Source organism: Nomascus leucogenys, chromosome 13 (genome assembly GCF_006542625.1).
Source record: "Nomascus leucogenys isolate Asia chromosome 13, Asia_NLE_v1, whole genome shotgun sequence".
Classification (NCBI taxonomy): Eukaryota; Metazoa; Chordata; class Mammalia; order Primates; family Hylobatidae; genus Nomascus; species Nomascus leucogenys.
In genome coordinates, this window is record NC_044393.1 from 1,042,468 (window position 1) to 1,068,321 (window position 25,854).

The window sequence follows — 25,854 nt, forward strand, 5'->3', positions numbered from 1 at the left end:
CTTTGTGGAAAACACTCATTTGACGTCAGCCCGCCTGACACCCCATTCCAGGTCTTTCTCCTTCAGCAGGACCCAGATCCAGGCCACGTGAAGATGTTACACCTGCCAGAGCTGGAAAGAAAACTATCAACCTGGAAGCCTCTGCAGGGAGTCAGCCACAAGGGTGGCAGGATTGGATACTTGCTGCAGGGAGTGAAATTCAACACCTGACCAGAAGGGCGTCCAGGCTGGGGATGCTGAGGGGTTAGGAACTGAGAACTGGGCTCTCTTTGCACAGTTGCAGCTAAGAAGGGGCTGTCCATCCTCAAACAAAGACGAGAAGTCCCCTGGCCCGGCCTAGGCTGGGGCACAGAGCACTGCTGTTAAGTCTCTTTTCCTCCTGGTGATGAAATCGGGGTCAAGAATCTAACATGAGAACCTGGTTATACGCCGGCGAGCCTCTCGCAGGTACAGGGGTGCATCCACAGAACAGCTGACCTCCGGGACCGGGCCCAGGGCTCCGCTGCGGCTGAAGGCCAGGGCCGCAAAGCGAACAAAGCCCGCAGGTCCCGCGGCAAGGGCCGGGGCGCGCGACCTGGAACACGCAGGGGCTCAGAGCTCTGGGCGGGCAGGTGTTTGTTTGCGTGTGGGGGAAGGGCAGACCGACCCCGGACAGACCCGTAGCCCGGCTGTCGGACCAGAACAGCGTTTAGTCTTCGGACCTTGGGGAAAACCACAGAGGCCTCAGTGCCCGTAGCGCGTCGGGGGTGCGGCTGTGGCCGGAGTGTATGGGAGGGCGCACACCTGGCCACAGCCCGCCAGCCCCTTCCCGCCAGGCCCCGCGGCGCCTCGGCACACGCCCCACGTGACTTCCCCGGCTCAGGGATTCCCCGCCCAGCCGGCTGCGGTCCCCGCCCCGCCGCGCGAGACTGGGACCTGAGAGCGAAATCCGTCCCGTAAGACGGCAGCGCGCAGGCGCGAAGCGCGGCGGCCCGGCGCAGCGCTCCCGGCCTGCCCCGCGTGCACGCTGACGCCGCGCAGTCTCGTCCCCTGCCGCCACCGTCGCTGCTGCTGTCGCCGCCGCCGCCGCCATTGGAGTCGACGCCTCCTCAGCGCGTCCACGTCCCGGGCTCACCGTCGCTGCCGCCTCGCCAGGGGCCCGCGCGCCCAGCAGCCGCCGCCGCCGCCGCCCGGCCGGCGCCCGGGGAATTGGCGGCGGGGCCCGGGGCCGCGCGAGCTAGGGTGACAGGCCCGGCCTCTGGGGGAGGCCCGAGCCGGCGGGCGCCCCGGCCCGGCGTCTAGTTGTTCATGAAGCATGTCGGCCACCAGCGTGGACACCCAGGTAGCGAGGCCGGGTTGCAGGGGCCGCGGCCAGGGCCGAGTCGCGCGGTCTGGGTTGGGGTCCTGGGGCTGGAACGCAGAGCCCAGGGTCGCGGGGGCCGGGCCCAGGCGGGGCCGGGGTCTCGGGGCCGGGGTCGCACGTGACCGCGCCTCGGGGCCGGCGGAGCTCGCGGCCCGTTGGAGACCAGTTCTCTGGTGAATAACTTTGTGTTTCCCTCTTCTCCCGGGTTGTGTGTACCCCACGTCCCGGCCTGCGGCGGTGCAGAGAACAAAAGGACAAGATAATAAAGGTGAGCGGAGTCCCGGGACTGCCGGCGCGGGCTGGAGTGGAGGAGGACGGGGAAGGAAAGGTCCAGGAAGCTGCGTCTGGAACCGGAAACTTTCTCTCTTCCGCCAGCTTCAGGGAGATAAAACTTGAGGTTGTGCGACGATTCTGGGAGATTTGACAGGTCGAAGACAGGGGCTTCTCAAGAAGTGAATAAATGATTGCTCAGAGTAATTTGGGCTCTTCTCTCCCCACTGCATGATCATGGATTTGCTTTGGGGAAGGGGAGGTAGGAGAGCCGGGTGGACATGGCCGCAGGCGACGAGCCACTTGCCTTTTTCCGCCCAGCAGGGGCTGCTCTAGGAGAGGGGCAGTCCGAGGTTCTGCAGGCTAAGCTCCATATCCCGCGTAGTTTCAGCCCCTGTTTTCCAAGCCTGTTAGCATCTCCTGTGACATTATGGCTTGGGATAAACCCTCAGAGCGCACTCGTGTGAAAACTGTTAAGTGACACTTCACGTTTACTTGGCACACTTTTTTAGCCCGTTTGTGTGTCAGCCCAGGTGTAACCAAATACGGTTCATCGTGTTTTAAGATTGGAAAAGGCCCAGCACTTTATTTACCTTTACTTGCTTTTTCTGGCTGAGCATAATAACAGTGGGAAGGTAAGTGGTGTAAAAGGAAAACTGGTCTTGGGGCACCCAAATCACTGAGCCAAAGGGAGAAGGCTACGGCTGGGAACTGCTGAGGGCAAACCTGCCTCCCATTTTATTCCTGAAAAAGATAGCTTCTAAGACAAAAAAAGTTACATACCTCCCCCACAGTTTGCCCACAAGGAAATTCCGGGTGGACAAAGACAGAACTCAGAGTCATTCCTCCTCACTGAGATGAATGCTTATCTGATTGCTTCCTTTGGAAAGGCTAATCAGAAACTCGAAAGAATGCAGCTCTTTGTCTCTTATCTACCTATGACCTGGAAGCCCCCTCCCTGCTTCAAGTTGTCCCACCTCTCCGGACCAAACCAATGTACATCTTACATTGATTGTTCTCATGTCTCCCTAAAATGTATAAAACTAAGCTGTGTCTCGACCACCTTGGGCACATGTTGTCAAGACCTCCTGAGGCTGTATCATGGGTGTGTCCTTAACCTTGGCAAAATAAATTTTCTAAATTGACTGAGACCTGTCTCAGATATTTGGGGTTCACTGTGGAGAGTCAGATAATAGCTCCCAACAGTCCTTCAGTTGCAGCCCCTTGCCTCCTAAGTTTTCTTCCCTCCGTTCTCCATACATCTGGGCATACATTCTGCATTTGGGCTTTTGGAGGCTCCACTTCTATTTGCCACACGTAAGTCTTCTTAGACCATGTCAGTTTTCACCCTGATTATGTGTTCCTTGCATTATGTGTTAACACTTAATTTGGTTAATCTTCCCAAATTACGATTAAGCCTTTATTTAAAATTTAGCCTAAATTATTGAAAATTTCCTATCCCCCTTCTAATTAGTTGTGTAAACATCAGTTCTATACCGGTTGTACTCCTTTTAAAATTAAAGCATAATTTCTGCTAGAAATAGATGGAAATAGACTTTGCTAACTTTGACTTCCATGCTTAAAAGTAATCTTTTAAAATTTGAGGGTAATATTTTGCAACTTTTTGTTCTAGTACAAAATGGTTCTTTACATCAGAAGGATACAGTTCATGACAATGACTTTGAGCCCTACCTTACTGGACAGTCAAATCAGGTGAGTTTATTTTGTTAGCATATATTTGTTTTTAAGTTGATTTTAATTGTTTTGTAACACACCTTTACTGTCATTTCTGATTTTTAAATTATCCTAAACAACAAAGCAGCAGACTATGAAGTATTAGAAATGATAGAATGCTCATGAAGATGTGCCTCCTGTTAACCTTGGGCATGAGTGGGGTGAAAATGATTTTCCCCGTGGAGGAGGCAGCATCCCACTGGGGCCGGGATGCAGACAGGTCTAGTTGGCTCCAGTGTTTGTGGGTCAGTGGTGTGTCTTGCCTTTAACGCAGTGGAGATGTGTGTGTGTTTCTGAAGCTTCCTGGTTATTTTTAGCTCTGGATGATTGGAATTGTGGTCTGGGGAAGCAGCTAAGAGCTGGGCTGTGGAGCGACTGTGGAGCCAGACGCTGCCTGGGTTTCAGTCTTTTTTTTTTTTTGAGACAGAGTCTCACTCTTGCCACCCAGGCTGGAGTGCAATGGTGTGATCTCAGCCTACTGCAGCCTCTGCCTCCCGGGTTCAAGCAATTCTCCTCCCTCAGCCTTGGGAGTAGCTGGGATTACAGGCACCCGCTACCACGTCTAGCTAATTTTTGTATTTTTAGTAGAGACGGGGTTTCACCATGTTGGCCAGGCTGGTCTCAAACTCCTGACCTCAGGTGATCCACCCGCCTCGGCCTCTCAGAGTGCTGGGATTATAGGCGTGAGGCACCGCGCTTGGCCTGATTTCAGTTTTAACTCCACCACTGACTGGCCTGTGTCCGTGGCTTGCCTTCTCTTGTCTCAATTTCCTTTTCTGTGAAAGAGAGAGAGTAGTAAGTCTTTGTAGAATTGTTGGGAGGATGACATCAGATGCTGCACATAAAGCACTGAGACAGTACCTGATACAGCAGGGCCCAGTGAGTCATAGCTGCCCTGTTTTCTTAGGTAATTCAGGCTTTCTCTGCCTTGGCACTGTGGACATTTTGCACAGGAACATTCTGTTTTGGGGGCTGTCCTGTGCATTGTTGGATGTTTAGCAGCCTCCCTGGCTTCCCACCCACTAGATGCCATTAGCAGCTCCTTCTCCCCATCCCCAGTTGTAGCAAGCAAAAGTGTCTTGGTGGATGTTTTCTGGGGGATACAATTGCCCTGGTTAAAATCTACTGGGAGCTGCTGTCTCTCCTCTGTGCTACTGTTGCAGCAAAACTCCCAAGAGAAGCGGTGTCTGTTTATGTCTGTTTAAGAGTCCAACTCTGGAACCAGACTTCCCCTGCCTCACTTTCCTACCTCCAGGCCGGTGGCTTGGATGAGGGGCTGCACCTCTGTGAGCTCCTCACTTTGGTGAGCAGGCCTCATGGGACAGCACAAAGCAGATGCTCTGAGTGCTCCATTTCGTGTGCTGTGATTCACATTCCTTCCTCTGCCACTCCAAGTAGCCCTCAGCTACTGGGCATGTTTGCTTTAAAGTAAAACCAGGCTTCACCTCTTCTCTGTGCAGGAATAAAACTAGTCTGCCCTTTTCTGAGGTGTCTTAGAACTTCTTAGAATGTTCCTTCATCCCCCTCCCTCCTACTGCACTTGGCGAATCAAGCAGCTTAGAGACCAAGAAACCTTGTACAGGTGGAGCCTTGGCAGCCACACTCCCCACTCCGACCCTGCTTTTGTTTCTTGTCTCTTGGTTGCGTTCTGAGAATCTGCCCCTCCTCTGGGCAGAACTGACTTGACTTCAGTGATGGGCCTTTGCATGGAGGTAATGGCAGGAAGTTAACTGATTTTTTGAATATCTTGTTTTCTAGTGTGTTCTTATTATTTTAGTACTTTAATGGTATTATGTACTGAATTTTAGCCAATAAAGGGGGAGCATCAGTACACTTAAGTGTGTGTGTGTGTGTGTGTATGTGTATATTTTGGAGACAGGGTCCTGCTCTGTTACCCAAGCTAGAGTTCAGGCATGATTATAGCTCACTGTAGCCTCAAATTCCTGGATTTAAGCAATCCGCCTGCCTCAGCCTCCTAAATAGCTGGGACTACAGGCATGCACCACTACACCTGGTGATTGATTGATTGATTGATTGTAGACACAGGGTCTCTCCATATTGCCCAGGCTGGTCTTGAACTTCTGGGCTCAAGTGATCTCCTGCCTTGGCCTCCCGAAGTGCTAGGATTACAGGTATGAGCCACCGTGCCCAGCCAAAAATATTTTTATAAAGTCGGAGCTTTTGTGTTGTTTGGGAGGATTTCTGTACAAATCGATTATGTCAGTGGGTGTCTTAGCTTCATATGTAGAATATACAGTATGGTTTTATAACTTTTGATTTACACAGACATACCTCTGGAGCCATGGCCACAGTTAAGACAGTGGACATATCCATTAGCTCTGAGTCCTTTTTTGTTGGAGACAGGGTCTCACTCCATTGCCCAGGCTGGAGTGCATGGTGTGATCACGGCTCACTGCAGCCTCGACTTCCCAGGCTCAGGTGATTCTCCCACCTCAACCTCCCAAGTAGCTGGGACTACAGGCATGTGCCGCCACGCCCAGCTAATTTTTAAATTTTTAGTAGACACGAAATATTGCTGTGTTGCCTAGGCTGGTCTTGAACTCGTGGGCTCAAAGCAGTCCACACGCATCAGCCTCCCAAAGTGCTAGGATTATAGGCATGAGCCTCTGTGCCCAACCTAACCCTGGGTACTTAAAAGAGAAAAATCCAGATATGGTTTGTAGTAGTCAGTTGGAGGCTACTGTGGTTCCTGTGTTTTGTGTGAAACTGTAATACTTAGAATGGTTTAGAAAGTCTTAGGAGAATGCCTGCCTGTTAGGTTGGTTTAACTTGTAATGGGCTGTGAGGGGTTGTTGCCGTGTGGTGGGGGTCCTTCCCTCTGAGAGGGAAGGCTTTGCCTGCTCAGGGACTTCTGGTTTCCCAGTTCTCTGTTGTTTTCTGAAAGGAAAGACTGTGAAATGACCCAGAACAGTTCCTGCTCAGAGTTTAGAGGACACCGTCTCGGCATGATGCCTGAGTTGAGAATAGATGCTGCTGGCCCCCAGGCTTCCTGCACACTCCCTGACCAACAGACCAAGTGTGTTTGCTGTGATCCCACTGACAGAAATTACCAAGGCCATCTGGGCATGGGGGAGATGGCACCTGTACCTGTGCTGCTGGATGCAGTTTTGGTCAGCAACAGACCACAATATGATAGTGGTCCCATAAGATTATGATGGTGCTGAAAAATTCTTGTCACCTGGTGATGTTGGAGCTACCATGTTTAGGGCAGTGTATTACTCATGTGTCTGTGGTGCTGCAGTAGGTGTAACCAAACCTACTGCCCCGGTCATACCAGAGTATGCACCTACAGTTACGTACAGTACCGTACAGTACGTAATAATTGATGATAAACAACTGTTACTACTTTATGTATTTACTATACTTTTAAGAGCATATTCTGTCTACTTACTAGAAACAAAGTTAACTGTAAAGCAGCCTCAGGCAGATTCTTCAGGAGGAATCCAGAAGAAGGCATTGGTGTCACAGGAGATGACAGCTCCATGCGTGTTGTTGCCCCTGAATACCTTCCAGTGGGGCAAGATGTGGAGGTGGAAGATCCAGACCCTGTGTAGGCCTAGGCTAGTATGTGTGTTTTTTGTGTATTTTTGGGTTTTTGGTTTTTTTGTTTTGTTTTGTTTTGAGGCAGGGTCTCTCCCTCACCTGGGTGCAAGTGCAGTGGTGACTCATTGCAGCCTTGACCTCCTGGGCACAAGTGATCTTCCTGCCTTATTTTTGATTTTTTGTAGAGATGAGGTCTCACTGTGTTGCCTGGGCTGGTCTCGAAATCCTGGGCTGAAGCAGTCCTCCTGCCTCGGCCTCCCAACGTGCTGGGATTACAGGCATGAGCCACTGTGCCTGGCCGTGTCTTCATTTATAACAAAAAAGTTCAAAAAGTTAAAAAAAATTTAATAGAAAAAAGCTTATGGAATAAGGATATAACAAAAAAATATTTTTGTACAGCTATATGACATATTTGTGTTTACAAAAGAGTCAAAAACTTTAAAGCTTTTAAAAAAGTAGTTTGTAAAGTAAAAAAGCTATAGTAGGCTAGAGTTTATTATTGAAGAAAGGAAAATTTAAAAATTGAGTGTAGTCTTAAGTGGACGGTGTTTCTAAAGGTGACAGTGGTGTCCAGTGAGGGCCCAGGCCTTCACATTCACTCACTGACTCACCCAGTGCAACTTCAGGCCTACCTGCTCCATTCACCGTAAGTGCTCTGTACAGGTGTCCCATTCTTGATTGCTTACACCGTATTTTTACTGTACCTTTTCTGTGTTTAGATATGTTTAGACACACAGATACTTATCATTGATAGTACAGTTACTTCCATTATTCAGTACAGTTACACGCTGTACAGATTACAGCCTCAGTGTGTGGTAAGGATACTGCCTCCATGCTCACATGTCTCTGTGTAAGTACACTGATCACACAGTGACAAAATTGCTCATCAGGTTTTGAGTGGTTTTTTTCACTGAACACAATGCCTCATCAGAGCATCTAGGAGTTCTTTGAGAACAGCCTGGAGATGCTTGGCACAGGGCTTCCTGCTGTGCCTGGGCAGCTCTGGTGGGCCCAGGGTGACCTGAGGGCCAGCAGGGGAGTGTCAGTTTCTTGTGGCTGCATCTAAAAATATGGGCTTCCTTAAAATACCCAGTGGCAGTGCCTGCTAAGTAGGCATTTGCCATTACAACGGCTTCCCAGAAACGCAGCTGGAAGGACATAGTGGGATCTTAACATGCTTCTTACTGGCAAGTTGCTGAAACAAATGCAGAAATTCTGTCAGAAACTGCTGTCTCTGCATATTGATGCCACCAGCTGAGGGGCTGAAATTGCAGCCTCAGAAGGACCAGTCCTGAAAACAGATCTGAAAAGTGAGCAGCCAAGTAAGTAAATTAGGGTTTTTCGGTTATTTTCCTCTAACATTTTCTCTGTGCTCCCTAAGGCTTCTCCTGAAGAACCACAGGTCATCCTGGTAGGCCTGTCCCAGTCCTGGGTCAGAGCTGGTTCCCAGGAGCCATGTCAGTCCCTCACTTTTCAGCAGTACCCTTGATACTTTTCCATTTTATGTAATTAATTATTTTGTTTGTTGGTTTTTTATTAAGCAAATGCTTCTCTCTGTTCCTCTTGGGCTTCTGAAGGGACCCTTTCCGCTTCTCCTTCTAGTCTCTCCTCTTGGTCATTTCCAACTCCATCTCAGAAAAATGGATATAGGAAGTAAACTTAACCATTTAACTTCAACTTAAATGGTTCTCGTCTTTTGGATGGAAGTTTCTTTTTTTTTAAATGTGGTTAAATTTGAGTAAATATGTAAAACTGCTCTTAGTTCTTTTTTGTTTGTTTGTTTTTGTTTTTTTTTTTGAGACAGAGTCTCACTCTGTCACCCAGGCTGGAGTGCAGTGGCGTGATCTTGGCTCATGGCAACCTTCACCTCCCAGGTTCAAGCGATTCTCCTGCCTCAGGCTCCGGAGTAGCTGGGACTACAGGTGCCTGCCACCATGCCCGATTTAGTAGAGACGGGGTTTAACCATATTGATCCGACTGGTCCTGAACTCCTGACCTTGTGATCCACCTGCCTCGGCCTCCCAAAGTGCTGGGATTACAGGCACGAGCCACTGCGCCCGGCCTAGTTCTAATGTAGAGTTAGGGCTTTTTTGTGTTTTACTGTTTGGATTTTCAAATAACCTGGAGATAATATGTTCCCTGATTATTTAAAGTTTCTTTTATCATTTTTAAGTTAGTCACAGGAGGAGGCTTAAGAATCTAAAGTTGTATTTTCCTTTGTCAGGGGACTCTGATTTTGCCTTTGAAACGTGTTACTCTTTCTTTTTCTTTTTTCTTTTCTCCCTTTTTTTTTTTGAGACGGGAGTTTCGCTCTTGTTGCCCAGACTGGAGTGCAGTGGTACAACCTTGGCTCACTGCAACCTCTGCCTCTCGGGTTCAAGCGATTCTCCTCTCCTGGCCTCCCAAGTGGCTGCGATTACAGGCACGCGCCACCACGCCCGGCTAATTTTTTGTATTTTTAGTAGAGACGGGGTTTCACTGTGTTGGCCAGACTACTCTCAAACTCCTGACGTCAGATGATCCACCTGCCTTGGCCTCCCAAAGTGCTGGGATTACAGGTCAGAGCCACTGCCTGACCAAAAATGTGTTAGCCTTTCTTCGATGAGGTCTTCAGTTCTCCACAGGGGCTGCAGTGAGGTGCCTAGCATGTGGAAATGTTCAGCAGTCTTCTGTGGAGGTGGCTGCAGAGTAGCAGGATCATGGTTTTGCTTGTATCGTCCTTAAAAGATCTGTTTATTGCCACTCATTTACGAGGACCAAAACGTGCTTGCTCAGAGGTAGTAATGTGTTAAGAACAAGCTTTGAATTTTTTTTTTGGTGGGGGGACGGAGAATCGGTCTGTCGCCCAGGCTGGAGTGCAGTGGCACCATCTCGGCTCGCTGCAAGCTCCGCCTCCCGGGTTCATGCCATTCTCCTGCCTCAGCCTCCTGAGTAGCTGGGACTACAGGCGCCCGCCACCACGCCTGGCTAATTTTTTGTATTTTTAGTAGAGAGGGGGTTTCACCGTGTTAGCCAGGATGGTCTTGATCTCCTGACCTCGTGATCCGTCCACCTCAGCCTCCCAAAGTGCTGGGATTACAGGCATGAGCCACCGTGCCCAGAGTTAATGCAACTATATCCCTGAGAAGTAAACTTTCACACTCATAACTCAGTGCCCATGGAGCCGTGGCGCTGAGGAATGTTGAGGGAGCAGCACAGCTCACCTCCAGCACTTGGCAGCGAGTGAGCGCTGAACCTGTGCCTGGCTGTGCGTGAGACAAAGGGAGATCAAAGGCCCTGAAAGGAGGCTGCATGTGTTTTCCAGGCAGCCCGAACTGTGCGTTTCCAGTTGTTGCCCACGCACTGTGACCAGGACTGTGACTGGGACAGCTTCCCTCACCAGGGAAGGAGTGTGGGGCAGCAGCCTGACATGTAGCTCATAAAGAAGGTGGAGGACAGCATCTCCAGGTTTTCTTATGTACAGAATGACTGACTTCACGTAGCTTTACAAATTGACCTGCTTCTTTACCTTCAGAGTTTTGGAGGAAAGATGGCAGACGTTAATAGGAAATGGGCTGTCAGTAAGATTGAGGTAAAAATGGAAATCTGGCCCACAGGACCACAGGTCACTATATCCAGCCTGCCTGTGTGGCCGTGGAACCCGGTGAGGACAGAAAGTGTCAGGAGGGTTTAGGGCTGCCGGCAGAGCTGATGAGCATCACCGTCTTCTGTGGCTTAGGGCGTGAATGGTGGTGATCTGGAGTCGAAGGATTTGCAGAGTACTGGCTGGAACTGCAGGCCCTGCACCTTGGGTAGAGGGAAGCTGGATGGGTCATTTGTGGGCTCTCTCTGAGGCCTGTGTGCTAGGTGTGTCCATTTAGTTAGTACTTAAAACGGATTTTCAGGGATGTTACATGCTTAATGTAATGTGCATTTTTTCATGTGGTAAGTGATGTCCTGTCTTAGTTAAGGCTTTAAGTATAAGTCAGAAGTATCCCTGGGCATCTGTTTCTGTGCCTGGCTCCTCTGGTTGGTGTTGTGGCCGAGTGGATTAGAACACCACACAGCTGTAGAGGTCTTTTTTTTCCCATCTGCTCTTTTTGTGTGGGAAGGAAGGTGTGTTGTGATTGCAGCGCTGCTGAGGAGCATGTGTCCAGCTAATGGGAGGAGGAGGGCTGGCTTCCCTGTGGGGGGGACTGTCCCCTTGCCTGCCGTCCTTGAAGGCACCTGCGGCCAGCAACTCAAGGAGCAAGTCCTGTGCACAGACTGCTCCGCTGATTCGCTCACTGTCCTGTCTGGGCCTGTTGGCCAGGGCAGCTCCCGAGGGAAAGGCTGCAGCAAAGGAGCCAGCATCATGGAAATTGTTTTGAGGGAGAATAAGCTCAGATTAATCTCATGTTTGTAGAACACTGATAGCATCCCACTTGTCTTCTTATACCCCCAGAATCTCAAATTTGTATTACAAGGAAACAGCAGTTAGTGCATTTTAAAAGATGATTCTAGGGCCAGGCGCTGTGGCTCATGCCTGTAATTCCAGCACTTTGGGAGGCGGCGGCGGGTGGATCACCTGAGGTTGGGAGTTCGAGACCTGCCTGGCCAAGATGATGAAATCCTGTCTCTACTAAAAATACAAAAATTAACCGGGTGTGGTGGTGTGTTTCTGTAATCCCAGCTACTTGGGAGGCTGAGGCATGAGAATCGCTTGAACCTGGGAGGCGGAGGTTGCAGTGAGCTGAGATCGCGCCACTGCACTCCAGCCTGGGCAACAGAGTGAGACTTTGTCTCAAAAAAAAAAAGGGGGGGGTTCTGGAATTGTCTGCTCACAAGTGGGGAAGTCAACAGGAAGAAAATTAGAAAATAAATTGGATTTCTGAAGCCCTGGGTATTCTAGGATGGGAGCAGGAGGCAGGAAGTGGTGGCCGGGTCACCGGTTCATTAGTCCACCAGTGTTGGCTGGTGTTGGGGCACTGCCCCCAGGGAGAGCTGCTTGTGGTCACCCCTCCAGTGAAGCAGGCCTGTTTCATTGTCTGGGATCCCACAGTCTCCCTCATTGCCTCAGCTACCTTCCCACCTGGTGTCCCCAACTGGGTGCTGTTATCCTTCATAGTGTGGCCTTTGATGCCATCATGAAAGGTCAACGTGGCAGGGATGAGGTTGTGAGATGAGGTCTGGAGCATATTCTCTTTATGTAGAACCTTCTGGTTACTTGGGGGACTCGGGGGAGGGGAGCAGGAAAACTAAAAATCCAAAAACGGGTGTCACAGACTGGAGAGCTCCGTGTTTTACTTCCTGCTCTGTTTTCTGTAATAGCATTTTGGCACTCTTAGACGATGCATCTAGGCGGGAGCCTTCTTACCTCACACTGGACCCCTTCTCACCCGCCTGTGTGCATGTGTGTGTGTGCACACACATACAGACACACCTCACACAAAAGCCATTTTAAGGCAGTGTTGGAGGGTCCCAATCATGACCAGACCTTGGTTGAGCCTCTCCAAGGAGATGCTGTCCCAGAACTGCTGACCCTAAGTCTAAATTTGTGCCCTGGGCAGCTCTTCAGAGACCCCTACGATGGGGCGCTCAGGCACTCACCTTCTATAGCAGAACTTTTTGCCTCATGGTTCCGTCACTTTAAAACCACTCTCTGAGATTCCAGTCACCACACAGACATGTTTTCATAAGGAAGCCCAGGTGAGCTGGCATCCAAAGCGAGGGCTGCTCTGTACCCGGAACGCAGAGTCCACACTTCGGATGCTTTCTCTTGCCTGAGGAGCTGGAGCCAGCCAGGGCACTCTGTGCAGGGGCCTACTCCAAGAGCCCAACGCTGTGCCCAGGAAATCATGGGAATGTGAACCCCCTTGGACTTAGAGGCAGGGGCCGTCTGCTAGGAAGGGTGTGTGGAAGGAGCCTCTGAAGCACCCTGGAAGGATTCTGGGAGAGCTTTGGTCCAGGTATGGGAGAGTGTCCCAGGAGGAATGTCAAGGCCCAGAGGTGGGCGCCCAGGGCCTGCTGAGTAATCAGCGAGCTTGGGGTCGGTTCTCTGGAGCAAACTGCCTCACGGCCCTGCACATCCTGGTTTGCCAATGGAAGTATCTCTGCCTTACAAAGCTGTTTCAGTTCCCATGATGCCGTCCGTGTCTGTCATAAGCGTTGTCGTCAGCAGGCAGGGGTTTATTCCTAACTCTGGATTCCTCTGTAGGTAAGAGTCGAGGGAGGGGCTGCTACCTTGCCAGTTCTAGAGAGGCTTAGCTTAGTCATTAGCCTGAATTCGGAGCCTTGCAAATGATGCCTCGTATTTTGAGACGACACCCTGGTTTGTGTTCATTATTAATTTCTCTGTCTTTGATTTGGTTCTCACATTGGCGACCACAGCTTTCCTTCTGGAAGGAGTAGCCCCGTGCTGTGCAGGTTTTGTTTTTGCTCCACCTGTGCTTAAGCAATAGGCGGTTGGCATTCTTAGCATCTCCTCGTGTTGTGGAAGTGGTGTAACTTGTCACGTTTGCTTTTGCAGAGTAACAGTTACCCCTCAATGAGCGACCCCTACCTGTCCAGCTATTACCCGCCGTCCATTGGATTTCCTTACTCCCTCAATGAGGCTCCGTGGTCCACTGCAGGGGACCCTCCGATTCCATACCTCACCACCTATGGACAGCTCAGTAACGGAGACCATCATTTTATGCACGATGCTGTTTTTGGGCAGCCTGGGGGCCTGGGGAACAACATCTATCAGCACAGGTTTAATTTTTTCCCTGAAAACCCTGCGTTCTCAGCATGGGGGACAAGTGGGTCCCAAGGTCAGCAGACCCAGAGCTCCGCATATGGGAGCAGCTACACCTACCCACCGAGCTCCCTGGGTGGCACCGTGGTTGATGGGCAGCCAGGCTTTCACAGCGACACCCTCAGCAAGGCCCCCGGGATGAACAGCCTGGAGCAGGGCATGGTTGGCCTGAAGATTGGGGACGTCAGCTCCTCTGCTGTCAAGACGGTGGGCTCCGTCGTCAGCAGCGTGGCACTGACTGGTGTCCTTTCTGGCAACGGTGGGACAAATGTGAACATGCCAGTTTCAAAGCCGACTTCGTGGGCTGCCATTGCCAGCAAGCCTGCAAAACCACAGCCTAAAATGAAAACAAAGAGCGGGCCTGTCATGGGGGGTGCGCTGCCCCCTCCACCCATAAAGCATAATATGGACATTGGCACCTGGGATAACAAGGGGCCTGTGCCGAAGGCCCCAGTCCCCCAACAGGCACCCTCTCCACAGGCTGCTCCACAGCCCCAGCAGGTGGCTCAGCCTCTCCCAGCACAGCCCCCACCTTTGGCTCAACCGCAGTATCAGAGCCCTCAGCAGCCATCCCAGACCCGCTGGGTTGCCCCACGCAACAGAAACGCAGCGTTTGGGCAGAGTGGAGGGGCTGGCAGTGATAGCAACTCTCTTGGAAATGTCCAGCCTAATTCTGCCCCCAGCATCGAATCCCACCCTGTCCTTGAAAAACTGAAGGCTGCTCACAGCTACAACCCTAAGGAGTTTGACTGGAATCTGAAAAGCGGGCGTGTTTTCATCATCAAGAGCTATTCTGAGGATGACATCCACCGCTCCATTAAGTACTCCATCTGGTGTAGCACAGAGCACGGCAACAAACGCCTGGACAGCGCCTTCCGCTGCATGAGCAGCAAGGGGCCCGTCTACCTGCTCTTCAGCGTCAATGGGAGTGGGCATTTTTGTGGGGTGGCCGAGATGAAGTCCCCCGTGGACTACGGCACCAGTGCTGGGGTCTGGTCTCAGGACAAGTGGAAGGGGAAGTTTGATGTCAAGTGGATTTTTGTTAAGGATGTGCCCAATAACCAGCTCCGGCACATCAGACTGGAGAATAACGACAACAAACCGGTCACAAACTCCCGGGACACCCAGGAGGTGCCCTTAGAGAAAGCAAAACAAGTGCTGAAAATTATCAGTTCCTACAAGCACACAACCTCCATCTTCGACGACTTTGCTCACTACGAGAAGCGCCAGGAGGAGGAGGAGGTGGTGCGCAAGGTGAGGCTGGGTGTTGCAGGCAGCTGCCATGCAGGTGTGTCCTTAGTGCTGTACTTAGACCAGGTGGCCTGGTGGTGAGCACATGCGGCAGGTCCGCCGAGCTGAGTCTCGTGACAGGCAGCTCCCAGTTGGCTGCAGGTGGGCGGGCCCGGGTCCTGGCAGCCTGGTGGGCTTTCCTTGCGGAGGGTACTGCTAGTAACCAGTGATGGTATTTGAGTAGATGTCACCAAACGACTTTGATCACTTTCCAATTATAATTGAATAATTGGGACCGCAGTGTACACATTCTGTTCCAAAGAATTTGAGGGTAACTTTCTCCTCTCCTTTTTGAATTGTGATACTTTCTGGAACAGTGCTTCCCAGCCTCTGTCCATGAGGAACACTTAGGTGATATTCACACAGCCCTGCGTTGGGCACGTAGGGCCTCGAGACCCCACCTGGCCAAGGGCCCCTGCTTCCCAGGGCACTGCCCCTCAGTAGTTGGGAATCTCTGGTCTTTGGAGGTCATTGCTTTATTTTTCTTTAAAAAACCCAGTATCCTGCAGTTTTTGGAAACAAACTCACTCCATCTAGGTCGTAAAGAAAATGGTGGTGGTGGGGTAGGTTTGGAATCCAGACATTTTATAATAACAAATATGGAGCCTATATCAAAAATCCATTGACTGGGACTTTTTGAGACAGTCCTGCTTTCCTGGGATACTTGTAGCCAAACTCCTGAGTCTGTGCTGTCATGTGATGTCCGACGGGACTGTGTTTGCTCTTCAGAAGCGCTCAGATGCCCATAAACTGGAACCAGCAATGGGAAAATGATGATGCTGACGTACTTCATAATGCTTCCTTTATTCGAGAGAGTTCATTCTGAGATTCTCTCCTGCTTTTTAAAAAATATCCCTTCCTGAAATGTCAGTTGATAATAGGTGGGTTTTCAGTGTTTTGTTTTTTTTTTTCCTGTTCTCTATATTAAAGGAATTATTCACCTGTGAGCACCAAGTGTCCTAATGTATTTTGGGCAGAAAGGCATGTACATGGCTATATAGGGATGTATAGAGTAGAGCCGCCTACACTGTCTGCAGTCTTAGATTATGTGAGTCCTGAACAACTTCGGGCTTGTAGAACTTTGGAAAAGTATCAGTCCCTCTCTTGTGAGAAGAGAATAGGATGTCATTTATTTCCAGTTACTGAACTCTGAATTAGTTACTGAAATTCTGTGTTTTAGCTCTTTTTTTTTTTTTTTTTTTTTTTTTTTTTTTTTTTTTTTGAGATGGAGTTTTGCTCTGTTGCCCAGGCTGGAGTGCAGTGGTGCAATCTCGGCTCACTGCAACCTCCACCTCCCGGGTTCGAGTGATTGTCCTGCCTTAGCCTTCCAAGTAGCTGGGATTACAGACATAGCTCTTTTAGGTATAAAATGAATACTGAATTGCTAAATTTGCAAGGGATAATTGCTAATGAAGCTTTAGGTCCTTAGCTGGCTAAACTGGAAGCTGGCTGTGTGTGTGTGTGCGTGTATGTGTGCACACAGTTTTTCTTCTTAAATACTGTAATACTTGGGTTTTCATAAAGTGTGCGGACTCCTGACCTGGTTGGTGTTTTTAAAATTCTAGTGTCCTACAACTTGCATTATAAAAACTTGATCCTCAGATAACTGCTTTTTTGTGTCGGGTTATGGTAAGCATCTTGGTAAGTGGCTTGCAGGGTCTGTGGGCATCTGCCTGCAGGCAAGATCCAAGTGTTCCTCAAACCACCGGCTGCTCCAGGGTGAGTCCGACAGAGCCGTCGGTGGAGCATCATTGGAAGGAACTTGGTAACCCTCCCCTAAACTGTTAGCCAAGCTGGAAAACTTTGGGCCCATGTGGGTCAGTGTTAACATTAATTCATTTTATTGAAAGTGACAAGGCCGGGCGCGGTGGCTCACGCCTGCAATCTCAGCACTTTGGGAGGCCGAGGCGGGCGGATCACGAGGTCAGGAGATTGAGACCATCCTGGCTAACACGGTGAAACCCCGTCTCTACTAAAAATACAAAAAATTAGCCAGGCGTGGTGGCGGGCACCTGTAGTCCCAGCTACTCTGGAGGCTGAGGCAGGAGAATGGCGTGAACCCGGGAGGCGGAGCTTGCAGTGAGCCGAGATAACGCCACTGCACTCCAGCCTGGGCGACAGAGCCAGACTCTGTCTCAAAAAAAAAAAGTGACAAATGAGAACCTGATTTGTTAATGTTTAGTGGAATTTCAAATAGCTTTTTTTTTTTTTTTTTTGAGCCAGTCTCACCGTCAGCCGGGCTGGAGTGCAGTAGTGCAATTTTGGCTCACTGCAACCTCAACCTCCGAGGTTCAGGCCATTCTCCTGCCTCAGCCTCCCAAGTAGTTGGGATTATAGGCGCCCACGACCACACCCAGCTAAATTTTGTACTTTTAGTAGAGATAGGGTTTTGCCATGTTGGCCAGGCTGGTCTCGATCTCCTGACCTCAAGTGATCCGCCCACCTCGGCCTCCTGGAGCTGGGATTACAGGTGTGAGCCACCATGCCCCGCCTCAAATAGCTTTTTTTTTTTTTTTTTTTGGAGACAGTTCTTTCTCCGTCTACCAGGCTGGAGTGCAGTGACTTAATCACAGCTTGTTGTAGCCTTGACCTCCTGGGCTCAAGCGGTCTTCCTGCCTCAGCCTCCTGAGTAGCTACAGGCGTGCACCACCACGCCTGGCTAATTTTTGTATTTTTTTGTAGAGTCAGTATCTTGCTATGTTGCTCAGGCTGGTCTTGAACTCCTGGGCTCAGTCTTCCCACCTTGGCTTCACAAAGTGCTGGGATTATAGGCATGAGCCACTGTACCTGGTGTCAGATATCTTTTAAGCTTATTGGGCAGTGTAGAGAAATGGAGGTGGTCCTTGAGGAGGTCCCCAGACTGGACTTGGCTGCTGGCTGTCCCTGCCTGCCAAGGTGCTCTAGGCCCTGTGCTTAATGGGCTGGGCTAGTGGCTCATCCAGGATTGGAGTCTTAGGTGTCTTGAGGCTGAGACTCTGGGTGTCTAATGCTTTCTCCCTCTGGGTTTCCCATGAAGAGTCAGTGCAGTTTTTTTTTTTTTAAGACAGAATCTTGCACTGTTGCCCAGTCTGGAGTGCAGTGGTGTGATCTCGGCTCACTGTAAGCTCCGCCTCCTGGGTTCACACCATTCTCCTGCCTCAGCCTCCCAGGTAGCTGGGACTACAGGCACCCGCCACCACGCCCAGTGAATTTTTTGTGCTTTTAGTAGAGATGGGGTTTCACCGTGTTAGCCAGGATGGCCTCGATCTCCTGACCTCGTGATCCATCCGCTTCGGCCTCCCAAAGTGCTGGGATTACAGGCGTGAGCCACTGTGCCCGGCCGAGCCAGTGCAGTTTTAGGAACAAAGTAGTGTACTGAAGAGAGAGTTGTAGGGTTGTGCTGGTGGAGCCCCCTGGGCAGTTTTCTCAAGGTTCTCTCAGGACTTCGAAGAACAGACCCACCTTTTCTTTATCATTTAGAGTTTGGCCCCATTGCTGTAAAGGTCATAAACAAGTTGAGTGTTGAGAAAGTGAAATAGAGTTAGCATTTTGCAAGATTGCTGTCCAGCTATAAATTTAGAAACATACTGATTTCTTAGGACGGCAGTAGCTTTTATGGCAGCAGAGTCAGACCAAGTCCTGGGTTGATACATTTTTTGGTTTTAAAAAAACCTAGAAACGGCCACTTCTTAGCTTAAAACAGTGAAAGTGGTGAGTGTCCCACACTGTGAGCATTGCTTCGTTCCTCAGACTGACTGTCCTTGCCTTGGCGGCAGGTGCCCCTGACCCGACCCCACGTCGACCTCCAGGCCGGCTCAGCAGAGTGGCTCTTTGACTTTGGAAACTAAGTAAAGAGCAGAGAGAATCTTAGCCCATAAGCATTTCCTGGATGCTTGGTGAGCATTCCTCGAAAGAATGAGCTGTACTTCTTTGTCATTTTTTTTTTTTTTTGAGAAATTTTATGAGGAATAGTATTTTTTAAAGAGCACATTTAAACTAACATTAAAGCTAAACTTTGTAGCTGTTTATAAGGGCTGAAGGGAGACGGGGATCTGGGGAGTTTCCCTATGAGTGGCTTTAACATCAGCCATTTGAACTCAAGAGATTGGTATTTGCTTTTTAGGAACAGCAATACCTCTTTTGTTAAGAGATTGATTGATTGATTGAGAGTTTCGCTCTGTCCCCTAGGCTGGAGTGAAGTGGCACAATCTCAGCTCAATGCAACCTCTGCCTCCTAGGTTCAAGTAATTCTTGTGCCTCAGCCTTCAGAGTGGCTGGGATTACAGGCGCCCGTCACCACACCCTGCTAATTTTTTTTGTATTTTTAGTAGAGGTGGGGTTTTACCATGTTGACCAAGCTGGTCTCAAATTCCTGAGCTCAGGCAATCCGCCTGCCTTGGCCTCCCAGAGTGCTAGGATTACAGGCATGAGCCACCACACCCAGCCTGTGAAGAGATATTTTTTTAACAGAGAATTTTTAAGAGAATGCAAAATACAGAGTTCTTAATTTTTCCAGTTTTACATTTGAGGGTAGGGAGGAAATGTTGATTCTTGAGTAAGACCTGCCTATCCAGGTCCTTAATCCAAATACTCGGGAGACTTCTCGGGACAGGGAGCACCACAGCTGCTTATGAGAGCAGCCACAGTTGAGGAGGCTGGTGTTTATTCCATTGCCCAGGAAAGTTTATTATTAACCTGAAGACACATTCAGTCCATTTTTAGCAAAAGAAGAGGTTTCAGGTTAAATGTTTGGGTGTCCCACCCGCTGGTTTTCTTTATTAGTTTGCATCTTGATAGATAAGGGGGCCAGATGAGGGTGGATGTGCCTGGGATGCATCTTTTTGTTTTGTTTTTATTTTGAGATAGGGTGTCTCTCTGTTGCCCAGGCTGGAGTGCAGGGCAGATAATAGCTCACTGCAGTCGATAATTCATGGGCTCAAGCGATCCTCTCGCCTCAGCCTCCTGAATAGCTGGGATTACAGGGTGCGCCACCACACTCGGCCTGGGACATCTCTCGAGCTGAGCGGCGCAGCGTGTGCCCCTTAGATCACACATTTTCGTCTTTGGATGCTGCCTTGTAAGGAGACTGAAGGGGCTTCTAGACCCTGCTACTCAGGGAGGCCAGTGTGGGAAAAGATTCTGGCGTAAGTCTCAAGCTTGTGTGTCACGCACACTCTAAAGATGATTCTCCTATGGGAGTGGGCAGCAAACCTGGTCAGAGGAGCTTTGCTTTGAGCCAGTCTCGCCATGGGGGAGTGGGGAGGGGCATGCTCTTCCCCTTGGCGTGGGAGTGCGCTGGGGAGTGGGAAGGGTCCTCCTGCCCTCCATGAACCACATGACACAGCACCTTGTTAGCCAGTTGGAAGGATTTTGGTGTCCTTTGAGCCACTGAGAAGTTTAAATGAGATAAAATACAGAAGAACAGCTTCCGTCTCCCTGGCCTCCTTGAGAGCCTGGTGCATGCCAGCTCCTCCCTGTGAGTGCAGAGAATTTCACATTGCTAAGTGCCTTTCCATGTGGAATGATAGTGGCACATGAGGGGAAGACAGCTGTGGGAAGTGAGGCTTCTCAGCAGACAGGTGGCCCATGTGACCATTGTGGTTGATGCTTTTCTCCTGGTAGAGGGGCTGGGGAGAATGCCATGCCCAGTGTGGCCAGTCCCCCATAGAGCAGGCCCCAGTGCAGTTCAGAGTTGTTTGCTGGTGTGGCTTGGGTACCATTCAGGGTCCCGCCTCCAGATTTGCAGGTGCTGCTAAGGGGCAGCCTTGGATCTCAGTTTTGGGAGGGATTCATTGGTGTGGTTACTGTGCGTTCAACTCTTGTCTTTTCTTTTTACAGGAACGGCAGAATCGAAACAAACAATAAGGGCGAACCAGTTTCTTACATGTTCTAACGTTTGACTTTGAAAACAGTTTAAAACACGTGTGCTTGGTCAGCTCCAGTGTGTCATTCGTGCGGGGGTTTGAGTGTTGCATCTTTGCCTTTCTTGTTGTTGATTTTTGCCCAGATGGATCTGCATTTATTTGTACTTTTTCTATGTATTATAATCTTGTAGAAGTCACTAATAAAGGAGTATTTTTTTTGTCAGCTTATCAATCAGACTGATCTAATGTGAAATATAAGTATCCTTAAAAACAAAGCATCTATTTTGGCAGAAATTATGTTCTTAAATTCAGTCATTTGATATTGTTCTCTGAGACTTCATATTTCTCATCCCTTTATTGCTTTATAGCAAACATAAGAAACCATGAGTCATTTTGTCATTTACAGTATTCTGATAAAATCTCTGGAAAATACTGAAATCAAAAGGTTAATGATTTTTTGTTCATTCTGATTTGTCATTTTATTATCTGTTATCGGTCTAAAGTGCTAATTTACCCATTTGATTTTTCTACTAGACAGATAACTTTTAATTTTTCAAATTTGGCAGACACTTTTTTTTTTTTGGAAAATCTTTCCTTCCAGATCTGTTGCCCACTGGACGGCCGCCCATCCCTCACTGTCCTGGTGTCCGATTGGGCTGGATAGTGTTGGGGCATGATGTGTGGAGGAATTGGAAGGTGCTTTAGGTCTGGTTCAGGTTCGGGCATTCTTCGTTGTTTGCACATCTTTTTAAATTTTACCCCTTTTCTTAAGAATCCTAATGCCGTCGTAAGTTTTTATACCAATAATGCTGAGCTTTAAGTGTAGGATCTGGTAGTACAGACAGTGTGATGGATGATGCTGCTGGTTGTAAATTTCACCGTGTGCGTCTAATTTTTTTTTCCTGTTGAATGGGTAAAAACAAAACAAAACTTTTTTTAGAAAATGAATTTGCTATCATGTTTTGTGGAATGAGGGACCGTTGAGCTCACTACCACCTGGAGTTTGAGTTGAAGCATGAAAATGGTGCCCATGCCTGACGCTCCAGCGCCTGGATCTGCACGTGCCCTTGTAGAGGATCCTTACTGTCCTAGAGAGCAGACACTTTCTGAAAACTACTTGCTCCAAAAGACCCTCTGAGTTAACGTTTCAGCTGTATCATTAGACTTGTATTTAGAGTGTGTCACTTCCTCTGAACTGTTACTGCCTGAATGGAGTCCTGGACAACATTGGGTTTTTCCTCTAGGAGAATACAAGCCTTAATAAACAATACTATTTAGCAAGCCTGGTGTCACCTCATTCTTCACCCTACTTGATGAGTTTATGTGTTGGAGCTTTTTAAGCTGCAAGGCCATTCGGGGAGTCACCATAGAAAGCCCCCTGTGTTTCTCAAGGTGTGGGATTCTCGTTCTCTTGCTTTGGAAGAGGGAGTTGTTAATTTTCTTAAGACTATAAACTACATAGCACCGTCACCCACCCCTCAGCACACGAATGTGCAGACGCAGTGGTGCGTGTAGCACCTGGGCACTGCTTCCTCCTTTCCGGACTTGGCTCCTCACCGTCTCCCTCCATTCATCCTCCAATGCCTCTTATTTTTTATGTGATAAGAGTTTAATACCTGTTTAGTTTGTTTTCCTTTTGAGGTAAAATTTACAAGCAGTGAAATGCACATTGTGTACATCTGCAGAAGTTGACAAGTATGTGATAAAGTTACACAAGATTAGCCTCAGCCCAGAAAATCCTGAGCTCAGGCAATCCGCCCACCTCAGCCTCCCAAAGTGCTAGGATTACAGGCATGAGCCACCACAGCCAGTCTGTGAAGAGATTTTTTTAACAGAGAATTTTTAAGAGAATGCAAAATATAGAGTTCTTAATTTTTCCAGTTTTACATTTGAGGGTAGGGAGGAAATGTTAATTCTTAAGAGTAGGACTTGCGTATCCAGGTCCTTAATCCAAATACTCTGGAGCCTTCTCGGGACAGGGAACAAACACCACATCTGCTTGTGAGAGCAGCCACGGTTGAGGAGGCTGGTGTTTTCTTTCATTGCCCAGCAAAGTTTATTATTAACCGGGAGACACATTCAGTCCATTTTTAGCGAAAGAGGAGGTTTCAGGTTAAATGGGTGTCCCACCCGCTGGTTTTATTAGTTTGCATCTTGATAGATAAGGGGGCCAGATGAGGATGGCATCTTTCCCAGGCAGTCACCACCTCTGCCAGAAGTTAGTAGTTGGTTTAAGGAAACACAAAATGAGAACAGGGGAAAACGTGTCTGTTCTGACAGGCCAGTTAGAGGTAGGCTGTGTGCGCTCCCACCTGCAGCTCCAAATGCTGCTGTTATTTTAGGGAAGTGTGTTTTCAACCTGGAGTAGCTAGTTCCTTCATATTTTATGCCATTTTCTTGCATGTATTCGAGTCCTGGGCTCCTTTAAAGATTAGTTCCCGGCTTTTAGAATGCTGGGCCGAGAGGTGCTGAAAGGTGGCAAGCATGATGACAGGTGCCATGCTTTATCTTTGTTGTTTCGTTGTTGTGGAAGAAGTGGATGCTGTTGTCCCCACAGAGTGGGAGGTGGTGGCAGGGACTCTGGTAAGTGGTAGTTGCTGACTGGCTTGGGAATGGATAGTGGATTGTGCGGTCTAGACAACACCTCCCCTGAGGCCTCCAAACGGGAGGAGGCAGTGGCTTCTCCCTCTGACAACTTGGAAAGTTTTGTAGAACTGACACCGTGTCTGGGTGTTTGGGGCCTCCTGCCTGCATTCGTGGTGCCAGGCAAGGAGCCAGGCCCACCAGGGGAAGGGAGAACCGAAAGGCACAGGTTTGTGGAGTGAGAATTGGGGGGGTGGGGGAGGGATTTCATCTCATTTTGCTTTATAAAGAGCTGTAAGATGTTAGTGTTTCTCACCCCTGCCTCCCTAAGAGCCAGCCACATGAGCCCTATTCCTTTTTCCCTCTGCCCCTCCCCAAAGCCCACCATGTTAGAATTCTCTTTTTTTTTTTTTTTTTTTTTGAGATGGAGTTTTGCTCTTGTCACCCAGGGTGGAGTGCAATCTCAGCTCACTGTAACCTCCGCCTCCCGGGTTCAAGTGATTCTCCTGCCTCAGCCTCCCAAGTAGCTGAGATTACAGGCACGTGCCACCACACTCGGCTAATTTTTGTATTTTTAGTAGAGATGGGGTTTCACCATGTCGGCCAGGCTGATCTCGAACTCCTGACCTCAAGTAACTCACCCGTCTCGGCCTCCCAAAGTACTGGGATTACAGGCGTGAGCCACTGCACCCAGCCCATGCTAGAATTCTTAAATGTCATAATGAATTGCAAGCTATTGGAAAAGCCTTCAGCTGGATTTGCAGTTTGAGGTGCCTGTGGCTGTAGAAGTCTCCCTGGAGGGGCTGGGTGGTAGCTCAGGTGCAAGCCCAAGTGTCCTCTGGGCTTCTGTGGGTTACCGGCTGGCTCTGCAGGTTGCTGTCTGCATTGGGTCTTGAACGGCCAGGCTAGGGGATGACATGGAGGAAACGTGTGGCCTGTGGTACTTTGGGCTGAATCCTGTCCCTCCAGGCCCCTCGCTGTCCAGAATTGTTGCAGTCTTTGGTAGGACAGAAATGCCTTCTCTGGCCGGAGACCAGCTGTAAGCCCAGGCCGGCTTCTGCTATGATCTCACCATAGGAGGCCCGTGAGAAAGGAGTCCGCACCTCGGCTCCCAGCTCGGGGCAGCCCCGTTACTCTGTGACTTCAGTCACCAGACCACAACTCATGGCTCCCCTCAGTATCCGTCTCCGTCCCGTGGACTCCACACAGTGTGGGTGAGGCATTGGTGGCCTGCCCTCCTCCCTGCGCATCCCCACGGCCGGCGCTCACGTTTCCCTGCAGTCTGGAATTGCTCCATCACGTAACTGGCTAACTTTCAGGTGCACACATCTGGAGTTAAAAGAAGTGCCTCTGGCCGGGCACGGTGGCTCATGCTTGTAATCCCAGCACTTTGGAAGGCCAAGGCGGGCGGATCACGAGGTCAGGAGATCGAGACCATCCTGGCTAACACGGTGAAACCCCATCTCCACTAAAAATACAAAAAATTAGCCGGGCGTGGTGGCGGGCGCCTGTAGTCCCAGCTACTCGGGAGGCAGGAGAATGGCGTGAACCCGGGAGGTGGAGCTTGCAGTGAGCGGAGATCACGCCACTGCACTCCAGCATGGGCGACAGAGCAAGACTCCGTCTCAGAAATAAAAAATAAAAAAAAAAAGAAGCGCCTCGGCCAGGCGCAGTGGCTCAAGCCTGTAATCCCAGCACTTTGGGAGGCCAAGGCGGGCAGATCACGAGGTCAGGAGATCGAGACCATCCTGGCTAACATGGTGAAACCCCGTCTCTACTAAAAATACAAAAAATTAGCCAGGCGTGTTGGCAGGCACCTGTAGTCCCAGCTACTTGGGAGGCTGAGGCAGGAGAATGGCATCAACCCGGGAGGTGGGGGTTGCAGCGACCTGAGATCATGCCACTGCACTCCAACCTGGGTGACAGTGCAAGTCTCTGTCTCAAAAAAAAAAAAAAAAAAAAGCCTCGCTTATTCCTTCATAGTGCTTACATGATAAGAAGAGAAAGCCGTGCGTGGTGGCTTATGCCTGTAATCCCTGCACTTTGGAAGGCGGAGGTGGGCAAATCACCTGAGGTCAGAAGTTTGAGACCAGCCTGACCAACATGGAGAAACCCCGTCTCTACTAAAATACAAAAAAAATTAGCTGGGCGTGGTAATGCATTCCTGTAATCCCAGCTACTTGGGAGGCTGAGGCAGGAGAATTGCTTGAACCGGGGTGGCGGAGGTTGCGCTGAGCTGAGATCGCGCCATTGCACTCCAGCCTGGGCAACAAGAGTGAAACTCCGTCTCAAAAAAAAAAGAAACAGCAAAAAGAAGCCCGGTTCAGAGGCTCCTCCCTGGAAGGTCTCTTCTCAAGAGTTCCTCCTTATGACTGAGAAGGATTATCTGGGAGGAGACCCTGGTGGAGGTGTCAGACAGTGGCCTGCTTGCTGGTAAGTCACAGGGTATTCAGATGGTGAACAGCAGTCTAGCT

At 49.6% G+C, this 25,854-nt stretch overlaps 1 protein-coding gene across 3 annotated transcripts; it reads left to right on the top strand.

Annotated features, from left to right (window-relative positions):
- Positions 1–949: 949 nt before the first annotated feature.
- YTHDF1 (YTH N6-methyladenosine RNA binding protein 1) lies at positions 950–22,078 on the top strand. 3 transcript variants are annotated; one of them, XM_030825337.1, is made up of 5 exons: positions 950–1,321; positions 1,586–1,610; positions 3,246–3,325; positions 13,398–14,918; positions 20,772–22,078. In XM_030825337.1, the coding sequence occupies exons 1-5, from the start codon at positions 1,295–1,297 to the stop codon at positions 20,796–20,798; spliced, it is 1,680 nt and encodes a 559-aa protein (XP_030681197.1). In that variant the 5' UTR covers positions 950–1,294; the 3' UTR covers positions 20,799–22,078. The 3 variants fall into 3 exon arrangements, with proteins under 3 accessions (XP_030681197.1, XP_030681198.1, XP_030681196.1); XM_030825338.1 differs by lacking the exons at positions 950–1,321; positions 1,586–1,610 and adding an exon at positions 1,629–1,739 and having other exon boundaries at positions 20,772–22,075; XM_030825336.1 differs by lacking the exons at positions 950–1,321; positions 1,586–1,610 and having other exon boundaries at positions 2,730–3,325.
- Positions 22,079–25,854: the final 3,776 nt, after the last annotated feature.